Source organism: Gobio gobio (assembly GCF_949357685.1).
Source record: "Gobio gobio genome assembly, chromosome: 22".
Taxonomy (NCBI): domain Eukaryota; kingdom Metazoa; phylum Chordata; class Actinopteri; order Cypriniformes; family Gobionidae; genus Gobio; species Gobio gobio.
Window position 1 is genome coordinate 42867183 of NC_137118.1, and position 16929 is coordinate 42884111.

The following is a 16929-nucleotide window of genomic DNA, read 5'->3' on the forward strand; positions in this document are numbered from 1 at the left end:
TGGCAATGGCCAGCTCGTCCCTACTTTACGCTTCAAAACTGCTCTTCAGAATCCTATGGGTTACGTCACAGACACTACGTCCATATATTTTTACAGTCTATAATAGCGACCAACCACTGTTTAGAGGAGGAGTCATAAACCAAGACTTACTAACCTGTGCATCCTTCCTGACCCTGCATATACACTCACGTATTGTAAGTATCTCTAGATATCAAAGATTAGCATATTTCAAAATTGACTCATGAGTGGGAATTTGAATTGATTTGTCATCCAGGATTATGAATCGGAATGATGAGGAATATACTTGAATTCAAATATATTTTTTAGTGACAAAACAGAATTACATTAGAGTAATTATGCCTTTTATTATTTATTTAATATTGTATTATTTATTGTATATTTTCCGCATATTTCAATTAAGAACACGGCCAGCATGTATTTGTCATTCAGCAACACATAATGTCCACCACATTATTTATATAAGATACAAACATTGTTTTAATGAACTTTATATTAATAAATAGCCTATAATAAAATATGTATAGATTTAATACAATTTCTGTTTGTGGCATTAATGACACAATGAAATGTTCATTTATTGTAGGCTATTTATATAATGTATAATATTTTAGCCTATTAAAACTACACTTTTAGCTGTTGATTTTCTTTGCATTTAAATCCATTTAAATTATAGTTCAATGAAAACATCTTGAGCGCTGCTTAATACCATTTAAATTATATTTTATTATATAAATGCAATGCAATTCTGCATCCTGTTCGCTGCAACTCGAGTTAATTGGAATTTCGAATTGGAATTTCAAAGTCATTGTGAGTTCTGAATGGCGCAATAATTTGGAATATGAAGTGATGTCTAAGAGCACTGCTGATTTTTCTTATATCCTTATGACATTAATGTAAAGGGGCAACAGCTTCAGAAAGCGAGCGGTGTGTGTGTGTGTGTGTGTGTGTGTGTGTGTGTGTGTGTGTGTGTGTGTGTGTGTGTGTGTTCATGCATACTGTATTCAGATGTTTTCGGCAGCAGGATGGCGTGAAAGAGCCACTGAGAGCAGAAAACGCGCGCACACACACATACACGCAGACACACGCGCTCTCTCTCTCTCTCTCGCGTGCGCGCTCGCTCGCTCGCTCGCGCACAGATACTCGCAGTGAGGAGAGTCAGTCAGTCAGTCTCATTCCAGCATCAGTCGCGCATCATGGATCTGCGGGGCTCACACACTATTGGAATGATTTTACCGCTATTTCTTATCTTTTACTTCATCACAAGCTCCATTAGTAAAGGTGAGTATCTCATTATTCGTATCATTTAGAGTAATCCGAGGTTAAAAATGACTTTTCTGTCGGATGTGTGCGCGCGAGAGGCTCTCTTGCGCTGACTGGAATAACGGCAGTAAGTTGAGGAGGAACTTTGCTTTGCGCCAACCTGAAATTAAACCATTAATACATCTGATGTTGATTTATGATATTAGTTGATATAGTTGATTACATTATGGATAATGTAGCTAGATATGATTTATGATGTGCCAGTTTGAGATGGTCTAATTGATTCATTAATGCAACAGATAATGTGACGGTGTTTTACGCATCGAATGAGCTTGATCGAGTTGATATAATATGCAATATCTGTTGAGTGGTTTTTATTTCAAATAATCTCAAAAATGAGCAGTTTTGTCTTTTTTATGTCTGTCATGTATTTAAATGATGAGCGCGTGTCGAATGCGCTGCATCGTGTTTTATGCGCGTGTCAGATGGTGGATTCTATATCACATTTATGACAGTTAACTTATTCATAATCATATATTTCATAGTAATATGTGCTATTTACAATAGGCCTATTTTAATACTAACACATTAATAGCTATTAAAAATATTAACAAAGACGTTTAATTATAAAATTTATTAAAATGTATTATTAATGAGCAGGAGTTTAGAGCTCCTTAATGCAAAGGTATCATGTTTCGATTCCCCTGATGCGTCTTGATTGGAAAACAAGAACTAATTTAATGTTTAAAGTCCCCATGAAATCTAATTTTGGCTTTTAGTCTAAATATGTTAGCCTTACTGTTATCTATAAGCTGGTGTGCTCCAAAAAATATAACAAAATTTGTATTTAGAAGATATAAGCGTTCAAAACTTACAGTCCCTCACTTCCGCCATTATGGATGAATGATTTAGATGACATCACTCTGCACTTCAGCTTCTCATTAGATTTTCTGTCCAATCAAATGCTCTCTAGAATCCGAAGCCCGCCCACTGCATTATAAACAGCGGCTGAAATCAGTCTTTGTACACACATTTACTTTTTTTTTTTTCTACATGGTAAATGGCACATACTGCACTATATAGGGGATAGGGAACGACAGTATAAATATGATTTCCATTGGGGTGGATGAAGTCTGAAGTCTGCTGCGGTCCATTATATAAACCACGCGTTATATAGACCCTTTTCACATTTCCGGAGTTCTCAGAAGCGGAAATTATCATAGATATCCTTCCCATTTACTCTAATAGTAAAAGAAAGGAAAAAAATCCATAGACTATGACTACAAAAGAGTTATAAAATATTGAGAAATTAATTATGTTGGTCAGAAAGAAAGATGTCAAATTTGCAGTCCCTCCCTCAGCCGTTGTATGTTCAGTTATTGAATGCCAATATAATATAAAGTGTCTATTTACATCAAGTGCAAATGGCATGCCTTGTTGGCAAGTGCTAGTTGCACGAGCTCTGCCTAACAATGCCTGGTTAGCCCAAACAAGATTAAAAAAAGACACATGAATTTCAACGTCTTCAGTAGTGTAGTCAGTAGAGTATAAGGCTTGTGGAACAAGCTCTTGACGCGATCAACCCAGGTTCGAATCCGCCTTTTGCAGAGCTCGCTCTTTTCCCTTTTCCCATCACATCGGAAAGGCATCGGGAAAAAAGGAAGAAAATGTTATAAAAGCGGAAATAAAGTGCCTAACAAAATGTTTATTAATAATAATAATAGTATGTATTGGGTAGGGCTAGGGGTAGGTTTAGGGAGGGTGTTTATTGTCCCATTAAGGCCGCATCCATTTAATAATTTTAATAAATATGATCATTCACACTGTTATTATTGCATGCAGTTAATGTACAACAATAATGAGGTGCAAATATTATGTATCTGCAATATGTGTAAATATTAGAACATATCACTAATTTCACTTATTATGCTATTTCACTTAGTAAATACACCCTTAAAAATAAAGGTGCCAGGAAGAACCAAAAAGGGGTTTTCACAGTGATGCCATAGAAGAACCATTTTTGGTGAAGAACCGTTTGGTGAAAGGTTCTTTAAAGAACCATTTTTTTCTAACCATTTTATAGTCTAAAGAACCTTTTGTGCAATGAAAAGGTTCTTTGGATATTAAAGGTTCTTCATGGAACCATACACCCCGCCAAAGAACCATTTAAAAACCCTTATTTTTAAGAGTGTAGCATCTACAGCTATTTGCACTTAGTGTTAATATCATCTATCGCCAGAGGCGGACAGTAATGAAGTATTTTTCAATTCTACATATTTCAAGTATATGTACTTTATCACAGTTTTTCTTTGGAAAACTTTTGTTTCACTTCATTCCAAAGCATAATGTTGTACTTTTTACTGCACTACGTTTCATAAATAAGTGTTTTTTGTTTTTTTTACTTTAATACTTAATGACATTTAAAATGTAGCACTTTCTTACTTTTACTCAAGTAAAACTTTGAATTACTTTGAGGAAAAGTATGCAGTACAATTTTTTTTAATGTAAATAAGTATTAAATGATATTCAATATGAAACGTAGTGCAGTAAAAATGACAATATTATTTTTTGGATTGTTGTGAAGTAAAACTTTTCCAAAGGAGAACACTGATCGAGTACATATACTTGAAAAATTTAATTACTTGGAAAGTAAAAATACTTCACTACTGTCCGCCTCTGTCTATCGCTAAGAAAAAACATGTTATTTTCACTTGGTGCAAATAGCCGCTGCCTAATATAAATGGAGTGTCTATTTTTATAAACGGGTTTATAAATGATTTACCTTACAAATCCGATGAAATGGCGCTCATTGCGTTCCCAGATGAACATTATAAGCAACCCAAAGTCCCAGTTTGAGACACTCCACACATGTGAATGATAAGCAGAATGGAGCCGCTCTGAGACGCACATAACCTACACACGTGAATAATTAAAGCACACCCGTCGCAGCTCGCAGGGCATATATTTATTTAATTGAATTGCAGTTTTTGTGAATTCACAATAGCACTTGTGGTTAATGCATTGTGCAACCTTAGAAAACGGTCTTATAATGCGGTTCATGGATTCTTGTCTGTGGAATGCGTGGAATTTTGCCGGTTACTCGGCACGGGTAAATTTCAATCTTTTTTTATTTTTATTTTTTTATTATCAAATACTCAAATTTAGGGCTGCAACAACTAATCGATAATAATCGATAATGAAAATCATCGATAACGATTCTCATTATCGATTAGTCATGTCTGCTCTCTGTACGCAACGCTTCCACCAGTCGGGCCATATTACAGCACTGAATAACGCTTTTTTATGGACAAAATGTGCATCTAGAAATAGTGGAGTGGAAATAGAGTGAGCTGATGCAGGAAAGGTACGTGATCCAAGTGCCCAAAACACGAGAATTGTTTATTTTAAGCTTCAAGCGAATGCATTAGCGTTTTATACATACCCTGTCATGCTCTTTGACAGGTGTGTGTGTGTGTGTGTGTGTGTGTGTGTGTGTGTGTGTGTGTGTGTGTGTGTGTGTGTGTGTGTGTGTGTGTGTGTGTGTGTGTGTGTGTGTGTGTGTGTGTGTGTGTGTGTGTGCGCGTCTGCGTCCTCAGCGCGAAACGTTCATTTTACAGCTTATATCCACCTTATGCGGTAACACTGAGTTTGTGTTTTTTTCCTTCTTTTTTTTCTTCTTTAATGTCATTTTAATGTAGGGATTTGCTTAGTAACTTTTTTTGCAAATAATGTATAAAACAAACATACCCTTATGAAAATCATACAGTATTGATAACCATTTGTATAACCACACAAATACCATATAGTTAAACTATGGATTTAAAGCAAAGCTATGGTTAATTTGTGGTTACCATTGAATAACTAAAATTACCGTTATTTATTTATTTATTTATTAATATTATTATTATTGTTCGTTTTATTTGTTGTAAAACCATAGCTAATGTTTGTAAGGTATATTCCCTATGTATGTGTTCTCAGCTGACACGTTTGTTTGAAGGACTGCATTGGACAGGATGTGGAATAGTGTGTTTTGCCATTAAAAAAAGAAGCTTTTTATCCGATTAATCGAAAAATAATCGACCAACTAATCGATTATCAAAATAATCGTTAGTTGCAGCCCTACTCAAATTTAATCAAGGAATCGTCCTAATTACAGTTATTATTATCAAACCAACAAACTTTTATTTTTGATGGAAAACTTAAAGCTTCTCTTTGGTTGACAAGCCCATCTTATTTTTTTAATAATTGCTCTAAGCCATATCACGTTTTTGATTTTACTTTGCTTAATCGTGCAGCTCTACCCTTGAGTTGCATGGTCAACCAATTATGTTTGGTTGCATGTTTGCGTGTAGTTTTGCATCAGGCGGTCGGTGACTGAGGTGACTGACTGCAGCGTTTCCCGTGCAGATGGGGTGTTAGCATTCATTTTGAGGCTTTCAGCTGTATTTGGTCACGGATGTTGAATCTGGAATGGAGGAATACATCAGAATGGGCTTACTAGAGTGGATCACGGGGAATTACACTGATGCAGTCTAATACAGAGTGATGCCCGCCACCATAAACGTTCGCTCACACTGTGAGCCGCTCCAAAAGAAGACAGTGGCATCACGCTTTGGGTGTGTGAAGGTGTTCGTAACGAGATGCATATGTGTTGTAATTGAAACAGATGGCTATGAACTTTGTAAGCCCCTGGCTTTCCATAGCACACAGAATTCCTGGATACAGTATCTGAAGTGATGGATGCTGGATTCTCCTCTTCTGTCTGCACAGATTGAGGATGCATTAGAAACGAGAGACATACCTTACATTGAAGCGCTGTAGTGATATCACGGTACAGGGATGATATCTCCACTCCAAGATACTTCAGAGAATATCATGGTACCCAAAAAACATGGGATTTTCTTGTTACATTTTTGTTGGTGGTTTACACTATATTGTACCCTGACAAGCTAGACCCACATCAAGATGTTGGGTCTGGGAACACACCATTGGCAGGGCTCAATCCGAGGGGCGGGATAAACGGTTGTCTTTCAAATTCACCCTGCGGGCAATAGGATAGCGCTACAACAAACCAGAGCAATGAAGAAGGTGAAGCGGAGCTATCGGGTCGGCAAATCTCCGAACACATCTTGCTTTTTTAAGAATGCCTTCAGTGCCGTTCTTTGTTCTCTTCTCCAAACCCCCCCCTAATTTACAGCATAGACTCAAATAAATTATTTGTTGAATTTACTTAAAAAGCTGCGTCAAGTGGTTCCACACAACTATTGAGTTATTTTTACTAAAAAATTTAGTTATATGAACAAAAGAAAGTCAAGTAAAGCTGACAAAATGTCCTTAAAGAGCACCTATCATGGAATTTTGAAATGTACCTTTCATGTAGTGTGTAACATAGATCTAAGTGAACAAAAACATCCTGCAAAGTTTGAAATATGACAGTGCACCGTATATATAGTTATTTTCTTTCAAAAGTAAGAGTCGACTCTGAGTCATTTTTAAGAATCGTTAGAAGCATACCTGTCAAGTCCCGTATTTTACCCTTCTTTCCCGCCGTCCTCCCGTATTAGTATTTTCCTGTAAATCTCCCGTATTTTAACCTGCGTTATTAAAAAACAATAATACCGGAGTAAAAAAACAAAAACATTTCCAATCTGAGCTCTGTAACTAGCCTCGCGATAACTCCCATCTGCAGTAGCCTACAGTATAGGTGTCAGTTGTCGCGAGGTTAGTGTGTGAGGTCAGATGACGAGTGACAACGCGGTAAAAAAAACAAAACAGACACGGATGATGGACGTAACGATAGAGACGGATTAAGGCACTCCTGCCAACAACAACAACAAAAAAAAACCCTATTGTCAATACCGTGATCAATGGGTCAGCGGATTTAATTATAAAATGTAAGTGACTTAATGTTAATTAATTGTTTATGGAACTGGCATATGAAATCAGTGTCATTTCCAGTAGTGATGGTATTCAGGAAAACAACACTCTTGTTAGTGTGATGTTGCTTAACTGTATCATATGTTATAAATATAATAACTTCACCATTTTAACCGTGTTTGTTAACTGAGTTTCTTTGTATGAGAGGCGCTCATTTGTTTTCGATTTTCTCGTCGAGAGGCTGCGCGAGCCTCAACAGCACAACCTTGTCAGTTCGTTTTATATTATCCACTACCGATCGCCACTTACACTAACTGAATGCAGAATCATTATTGCACTTTGGTGATTCCCTAGTTATTTTTTGTTTTGACATTTTACTCAGGATACTTGTCCGTTGGGCAAGTAAAATTATTTTTCACTCAACAAGCGTTCATGTCGAGCCCTGCCCATAGCAATGCAAGTTCAGAAAGGGTATTTATGGTACGAAAGATTGTTACAGAGAATAGGATGACATTAGACAACAGAACAGTTTGTGCTCTACTCTCATGTAAAATGAACCACTCTGGCCCAGCCCACAAATACACTCCTTCCAAAACAGTCTTAAAGAATGCAAAGTCTGCAACAAATTTGTACAATAACTCACTAAAAGAGTAAAGAAAAGTTATGTGAAATGAAAAGAAAAACTGTAAAAGAAAAGCAATATGAAATGAAAAGAATGTGTGGAATGAAAATAAAATGTAACAAGTAATGTTTAATGAACAGAAAATATGCAAATAAGCCTTTAAATAAATGCTCATCATATATAACCTTTTGTGTTTTCATTTGGGCTATAACACCTGTCTTAAAATGTAAGGGATACTGGAGCTTGGTTGGGGTGGTGGGACTGCTTGCGGTGGGCGCCGAAAAATGTCCCTTATTTTCAAATCCAAAACTTGACAGGTATGGTTAGAAGACCGAAGCTTTTTCTCTGACTAGATGACGTCAACTTGTCAAGTTATTTGAATACGATACGCCCATTTATTGCGCTCCAAGACGCCAGTGAAAACTCGAAAACATCATGGCGACGAGACGCGGTGTTCTGAAGTGCGACTCAAAAGCAAACTTTTTTCATCTGTCCAAGGATGAGCATTTGAAGACTAAGTGGCTTGAAGACAAACCATACATCGTCGCGATTGTGTGGTTATTAGTCTTCAAATGTCTCTATTTGCATGTTTCGCGATTTCAGGAAGCTTTTATTTTGGACTTCTATTATGGCACATGGTATCTTCTTCGTCTGTCTGTACCCAGACTACATGTGCACAGAGCGCCCTCCGGCTGCCAGTATGAATTGAAAACAACACATAAGAGACTCAATCGCTCATGATTAGGCTATCTGCGCATTTTGAGGAAGTATTGAATAAAAAATACTCCTCTGTTTAGAAATTTGACACAGACATATGAGAATCTATCAATATGTCTCCTCATCTGCACACTTTTGAACTAAAAGCCCTGAGGGATGTTGATTTGTCGCGAGTCTTCGTGAGGAGAATAGAGGAGTTTTTTTATGAATGAGATCAGCTGAGGCTCATATTACAATCAAACAGTACCGACGCGGTTTTCATTTTCATAACTCCTGACACATATTAACAAATTACTGTCACTATAAGACTTTGATGGGCGTTCCGTTTCAGAAAATATCTGCACAGACTATACCAATCACAACTGACTGGGTCATCGGACCAATCACAGCAGATTAGCATCACGTAAAGGCGGGGTTTTGAAAAGTGAATCACTAAAGGAATCATTTGAGAATCGCTGTCAAAACAGGTAAAAATAAATGCATATTATAAGAAAACTAAAGTCTTTTTTGTCATCGCATGCATGCAAAACTGTTGTTGGGGACTTCTAAAACAATATTTGGAACATTTTAAATGCCATAATGGGTGCTCTTTAAGTAAATACAAACCATTTGAATTTGTCACTGTTACATAATATTTATATGTGCAGTTTACTTAATAAGGTTATGTTACATTTATAAAAGTTTATTATGTTAGGTGAACACATTTATCGATTTATTTATTTACCTTATTAAATGAACTACTTGCTCTACAAGTGTAAGTGGGAAACTATTAAATATAACAAAAAAGCATATTTTACGAAACAACATTCAAAAATAACTTAATTTAGAACAGGAAGTCCATCCAATAAATGTGTGTGTATGAGTGGCAAACTCCTAAACACAGGCACTCTTCTGCATAATGGTGACCACAAAATTACAGAAACTCCTCTAAATGTCCAACATAACTGAACATTAAACACTGACATAAACTAACAACATCTTTCCCTTTCCTGAAAAATATAAAATAACACTTTAATCCATAAATTTACTCTCCTAATGCAGTTCCTTGCAAAGCATGCTGGGAATTACAGATCCACTGCCCAGTTTGTTCGTTTCACTCAGCAATGTTAAGTTGACCGAACAAACACTTATTAAGTAAAGCTGACAATACTCATTTTTAGTAGAAACAACTCAGTAAATCTAAGTAAATTTAGTTACATTCGTTTTTTAAGTAATGTGAACAAGGATGATTTGAGTGCAACTAACAACAGTGAAAGTTCATTTTTTTGAGTGTAGCCTACATAGATACATTCACTATATTTGTATTATAGGCTTTATATTACACATTGTTTGGAGGACAGCATTGGGTAGGATGTGGAATAATATTGTTTAAAATAATGACTTACATTTTTCTTCCATCAGATTAATCAATAATCAAAACAATTGTTCGTTGCAGCCCTAAACAGCACACCTAAAATGTTTGCGGAAACTATGAGTGACAAGCTCATTTTTATTTTAAGATTTTTGCTCCATAAAACACAAGCCTGAAATATCCTGCTCATGTCAATATGAGACCCAGAATCAGGACGAAATCAAAGCCAGGCTGGACACAGCTGGTTTCTCTGGAGGAAGTGGGCTGAAGATGAACCACTGAGCAAAACTTACATGTGCATTTGGAGTCCACACAGGGCTGTTTACATCAATGACCCACTTTCCCTCCTCATTTTTAAGTCCTTGTCCCCTAAAGAGCCATCAACAGAAGCTTCATTTCTGAAATCACCTCCATTCTTCTTTTAACCTCCAAGGTAAATTTAGTGGGATATTATTATATCTGGATTTTGAGAATACTCTGGGGCTCGGTTGTGTAGTTTCATTCTGGAGTACACACTTAGGTATAAAGGCTCTTTAATGGGTCTATGCAGCAAAGCTTTGTGGGCTGTTTGGGGCTCTTTAGTTGTTCGTTTCTTTGGAGATACACATCAGTTGTTGGTGTTTCATTCTAGGTTCTCCAGATTAGTGTTTTGATTTCTGGGCTCCTTAACCCTCTGGTGCTCTTCGTTTAGGGGTTGCATTGGTTGTCTTCCCGGTCATAAGTGACCGGACACCTAAAAATTAAACTTCCTCCACCCCAGTAAAACCAATGCAATTTATTTTTCTTCAATAATATTTTTTTCTTTTTAATTTTGTATTTTGAGATGATTTAATGGTATTTTTTAATATTTATGCAATAATTATGGTCTATTTTTGCCATTGAAAATTATACAATTTTTTTGATTTAATTTTTAATTTTTTTGTATTTCAGGTTAAAATAGAGAGTAGGCCTTCAAAATATTTTTTTTTTTTGAAGGCAGATTAGCGCCCTCTTTTGGAATTATGTAATCACTAGAGGTCTCTATGGAGAGGCTTGAGAATTCCCTAGTTCTGTTTTGAACACATTTAATGATTTTTTTGTTGTTGATGGATTTGAAAATATATCTAAAAAAAAGTTTTAGATATTTTTTTTGTTTTGTTAGAAATATAGATTTTTTTTTTGTGAATTTGTGTTTTTGCAGATTTCCCATTCATTTCTTATGGTGTCATTTTTGACCGAAGAGCACAAGTGGGAGTATTTTTTTTTTACGACCACTTAGCATGCTCGAATCATGTTAACATACCTAATGCTATAAAAGTCAACAAGTTTCATATATTTCTGATGAAGCTGTGATTTAAAAAAAATCTAAATGTGGTTCATAGGCTCAGTTTTTCATAGGTGTGTGTGTGTGTATATAAGTGTTCGTGTGTGTGTGAGTGGATGTGTCAATATCACACTCTTGATGTTTTAGAGTGTCACCCCTTTACTGCTTTGTACTTTTTTTCAGCATCGTGGCCAATTTGTAGATTGTACACACAAATATTCAGTGAATTTTTGTGTTTTTGCCGATTTCCCATTAATTTCCTATCGTCGGTCATTTATGACCGAAGACAATGAACGCTACTTTTTTTTTAAAGACCAATTAGCATGCTCGAATCATGACCCCAATTTTTGTGTGTGTTTACATACCTAATGCAAGAAAAGTCACCAAGTTTCATATCATTCCGATGAAGCTATGATTTTTAACATTTCAAAACAGAAAATTTTCCGGTCAGAAATGACCGAAGAGCACCAGAGGGTTAAAGTGTTACATCAGTGATTTAGCATTAAGCTTTGTATCATTAGAAACCTGGTAGTATATTTAAATGATTTATGTATTTTATGTCTGGATAAAAGCCTCCGATGACGCAAATATAGCAATTTTTTTGGCAAGAGGCTAGAGACTACAGCCAGTAGTAGGAGCTAGTTCTGCATGTTTTCAACCCGCCCACAGGGGTGGGATCTCAATCACAGATTGTAAGTCAGAGACGGCCGCACGGACATTGATAACGGAGCGGTCGGAGCAATGCAAGTGTTTTCAATGAATTCCTATGAAAGTTAAGCTTCCATAGGCATGAACTGAAAGAGCGCCAGACTGGACACGCACTGTGAATGAATGAATGTCAATGCGGCCGTGAATGAATGTCGGGTGGCCGTGCTCATTTTAGTTTCGGTTTTGAATTTGCGCCAATTCGACAATGCGACTCTCGTTCAGCTCGTGCTGTATTGAGCAAGCACGTTCAGTTTTTAATTGTAGTGTCTGTTCTCTAACTGAACTAAATGATTTTATTACTATAAAAATCAAAATGACGAGGAGGGCGAAGTACTGTAACCGGTGGGTGTGGCCTCGTAGGGCAGCGACGCAAGTGCATTCTGGGAGTTGTTGTCTTTCATCCATATGAGCCAAAAATACATTTCGTGGCTTTTCTCAGTCTAGAAGGCACCAACTTCTAAAATTATTTCACATTTCTACTACATAAATGACCCAGTTTAGATACACATTCATCTTTCCAGCGGTGAAGTATCCCTTTAAAGTATCAAAACTAGATGTTTTCCCAAAGAACTAAAATAATTGTGCATATTTTTATTTATAATATCTTTCACTTAAATTTTATTTTTTATTTATTGAGTCCTCCAAATTAAATTCATTTCTCATTGCATTCTATTTATCTATTGTTCAGGTCTTTTTTTTTTTTTTTTACCCAGAGAGGATTTTCTTTTTCCCGAAAATGACAGGGTATAGAGGGTATGCTGGTGACGTCACTGTCGGCCGGAGTGACTGCGGTTACGTCCACTGGGTGGCAGAAAGACTGAGTGGCAGCATTGGTGTTTAGAGTGAATTCTGTGAAAAACACACAAAACACATCTAAAACGGGAAAGAGCTTTGAGATTGACTGTACAAAGAGATTTGACAAGAAATCTGAGGTATATTTTTACAGACTGCCAAAAGCTAAAGAACAGAGAAGCAAATGGATCGCTGCAATTCACAGAAACAAAATGTGGATTTGCGGTTATCATTTTGTCAATATGCTGAATTTTGGAGTAAAATCATACCCTATATATTGTATGTTATATATTATATTGACATCTCATCAATTAAATATTAACCATCTTATATTCTGCATAATTGGATTGTTTATAGTGCTGGACGATATGAAACTATATATATAACATTGATATAATAAGTGATCACCGTGATTTAGACCTACCTATATTGTATTTATATAAAGCATTCACAGGCAAATTTGCTTTATGTATTTCCCCGACGTCAAAATCAGGCTCATATACATGTCAGGAAACACGATTCCTGGCTGCATGTCAATATCCATGGATCAGTTTTTTACTTATTTGAGATTTTTCCCCCCAGCTTGTTACACTTGTGGTGTTCCCGATGAAAAATGACCAGTCTACAAAAAATTGCTTATGAATGTCTTATGCTATATTATAACCAAATATGACCCGAGCTGGCAAAAGGAGTCGGAATGCGCACAGGATAATTTCGAGCTAGAGTGAAAAATTTGAAAAATGTCAATTTCGGTGACAGGATTTGAGGTTGTCACAGAAATGAGTTCATTAAGCCCTCGTCTAGCGATCCCAATGCTCCAAATAGCCATTAAACATCTTAAAGTATCTTTACTTGTATGTTTTCTGAGAGGAGCACCTTTCCTTTGTCCATTTTTCTCTGCCCGCTTCTCTGCAACTGCTGCAACTCAACACAAGTTTGGTATCGTTGTAAAGCGTAGCATTCCAACTTTGAGAATATTCATAGAAATATTTTTCCTATAGATATATGGTTTTGACTTGGTGTGTGTGCCAAATTTGGTGTTATTACCAGGGATTTCTAAGGTATTGTTGCTAGGTGATTTGTTTTGGATCCTTCAGAAAACGTTAACTCGATTTTTCTCAAAGCTGACTTCAAACGGGTGTCGCTCAATCCTTTTTTGTCTGATTCCAACAAACCATACATAATTTTTTTAAGTTTTTAATAGAGAATGTGAAAATAACAATAACTCATTTTTTAACATTTGCTCATTACGACTAATTTTGCCTGCACATTGGATTTTGTCATCTTGTTTTCATTCAGTTAGGACTGGTTTTGTATTAATTTTTTGCAGCTCACTGATCATAGGCCTCTTTGATCTGAGCTTATGCACCATTTTTGAATGAACAAAGCATTATTGTGGATAATTTTGTGAATTTTAAATAAAACTGTTTATCACAGGAGAGTGCTTTTTATGTGTAACTGGTTTGTTTTGAAAGGCTTTTATCTTGTACAAAATGGACCAAAGTCACACTTGTGGTGCTATGATGATCAATCAGTTCTAAAAGGAAATACAAAACCTGTGATCTCTGAAAGAAAACAATTTGACAAAAAGATTGAATCCAATATTCAGTGATAATATAGCATAACAAGACATTTTTAAACGGCTGGTCATTTTTGACTGGGAACATCAAAGGTGTTACAGCAGGGCTTTCAACACAGTGTAACACCGTGTCCTAACTACACGCAACACTTTAAGATTCCAGCGTCAAGCAAATTGTCTGTCCACACCAGACATTTTTCGCAACTACGAGATGCGACAAAATCAATCAAAAACCACAGCCAATCAGAACACTGTGTGGGCGGTCTCTCGCGGCAAGTGTACGGCACCCGAGATTAATCTTGATGGCACTCGCAAAGAAATTAATAATTAGTACATAATCAAATTCACAAATATTACACCATTTAAACATTACTAAAAATAAGTTACTGAAACAATCTTTGTCATAGAATACACTTGTTTGTTCACAGTTTAAACGTTCTTGTTTCCATTTGTTTAATTTCAAGATTTGAGGTGAATTATCCATTGTTGCTTATAGTGACTACGTTACAAAGCTGGGAGCACTAAATAATATTCAAAGTCACATTACAAGCTTTTAAGGGTGCGTTCACACTTGTAGTTTGGTTCGTTTGGTTCATTTGGTCCGGACCAAAAAACAAAAACAAAACATATAGTCCTGGTCCACTTAGCGTTCACACTGGAATTTTTAACAGCGAACCTAAAGTTACCGAACCAAAGGCATAGCGATACGGTCACAACCTGGGCTGCGTTTCCCAAAAGCATCGTAAGCCTAAGTTGATCGTAAAAACGATCGTACGAGTGATCTTAATATTAAGGTCTGTTTCCCAAAAGCATCGTAATTTAAGTAGCACTTGAAAACGATCGTAGATCTACGAGTGCTCTGGAGTAATCGTAAAGCTCTAAGGTTATCGTAAGAAGACAGAGTTATGAGGTCACCTACAGGACAACCGGCAGATTACACCTTTAACTTTATTCAAGTGCATTGTGATAATACTATAAGGTTTTGATTGTACTTTATTGAACACTTGTTTTATTATTTTTTAATTTTAATATTCTCATTATTATCAATGTTGATTAAAAAAACAGTTCTGCTGCTTATTATTTTTGTGGGTTTTTTTTTTTTAATTTTATGAGGCCAGGTAACAAACAAAAAAAATGTATAAATACACATCTGAATTAAATGAGGATATTTATTTCGTCTTTTTGAAAGGTATATATATATATATTTTTTTTTTTCAGCCATTTTGTCAGTGCCTCAGCCTGTAGGTAGTTGCTTTATATAGACGTGCTTTGATTGCTAATCCACATCAGATGACAATTATTAGGTGAAACGTTCAGAGGAAACGATTCCGTATAAGGTTATATTTCAGCACTTCGCAAATGGACAGCCACTCTTAAGTAGCACTTAGAGCGCGTTCTCGCGCGTTCATGTTAAGTACATTTTTGGGAAACGCACGTGGCATTGCTGCGAGTGATCGTAACTTCGCTCGTAGAACACGCTCTTTAGAGATAAGATACATCGTTATTGGGAAACCCGGCCCTGATTGGTCGGGTTTTATGACGTATATTTCGCGATGGAGCTTGCTTACCGAACATTCAAAACAATGCTGTGTGCTGGATTAAACGCAATCATTTTATGCATGTACATATGGTTCTATTTTTACCAGCTAAGAACTCACGAAGAGCTCATAAAATGTTCAAAACATTTAGAACAGCAGCAGGATTTCCTCCGTTGTATGCAGAAACGAAGATCTGCATATATTGATGAGGCACTTTACCTCCTTGCCCTCTACTCATTTTGGATACACTGATCTTTCCACGTCGTCAAATCAGCTGACTTGTAGCTTCGCATCTTGTAACATCACGTCCTGTTTTTAGTTTGTATACATGTCTTTGGTCAGTGTTGCATTCATATATTAATCAAACCACACCAGAGTTCGTCTGGAAGCGGACCGAGACCCATCTTTTTAGCGGTCTCGGTCCGCTTGTTTGGTGCGCACCAGGGTTCGGATGGCAGCGTTCACATATGTTCAAATGAACCGCAATAAACGAGCAATCGCACCAGACTTCGTTTTAATCGAACCAAACATGACAAGTGTGAACGCACCCTAACATTAAATAAAGCACATAAACATTACCTAAGATTATGTTTTGTGTTGTTGTTCCAGCCGCGACTTCGCAGAAATAGAAACCACTTCTAAAATAGAATCATCGCGTGTCGCCATCGCGGCTGGTTAGGACAAAAACTCTAATTAACATGGAAAAGATACTGTAATACAGTTCTTTGTTCAGGGAAGAAAGAGGCAGGAACCAGCGAACATTTAAAAGACTTTAATAAATAAATAAACAAACTAAAAGTAAATTTGGCAGCCCCTCACGGACGACTGCCGCGCGCACACAGAACAATATGTAAACAAAACATAACATAAAGTCCAGGCCTGGTCCTCTCTCTTCTTTCACTGTCGTTGCTCTTCCTTTTATGCTCCCGTCACTCCTCCGTGAGAGATCCGAGACTGGGTGCGGATCCATTGTCCGTGCGACACTTCTGTCTCGCCGCACTTCACTTTATTCCTATCAATGATGTCAAGCGACTTTAACGCGCCCGCAAAGCATTCCGCGAAGGCGCCGCTGCATTTGAACAAATGCCGCGCGTCAAAAAAGCTGGCCGAAGCCCATCTTTATGCAAATTAATCTGTTGAATGCGACGCGACTTTCCAATA

At 36.7% G+C, this 16929-nt stretch overlaps 1 protein-coding gene across 1 annotated transcript in view; it reads left to right on the top strand.

Annotated features, from left to right (window-relative positions):
• The first annotated feature begins 1192 nt into the window (after positions 1-1192).
• Positions 1193-16929, top strand: part of cntnap3 (contactin associated protein family member 3) — a 269897-nt gene continuing 254160 nt past the window's right edge. Inside the window, exon 1 of the mRNA XM_079805074.1 lies at positions 1193-1299. Within this exon, the coding sequence (XP_079661200.1) occupies positions 1215-1299 (85 nt within the window). The 5' untranslated portion in view covers positions 1193-1214. The remainder of the gene's footprint in view (positions 1300-16929) is intronic.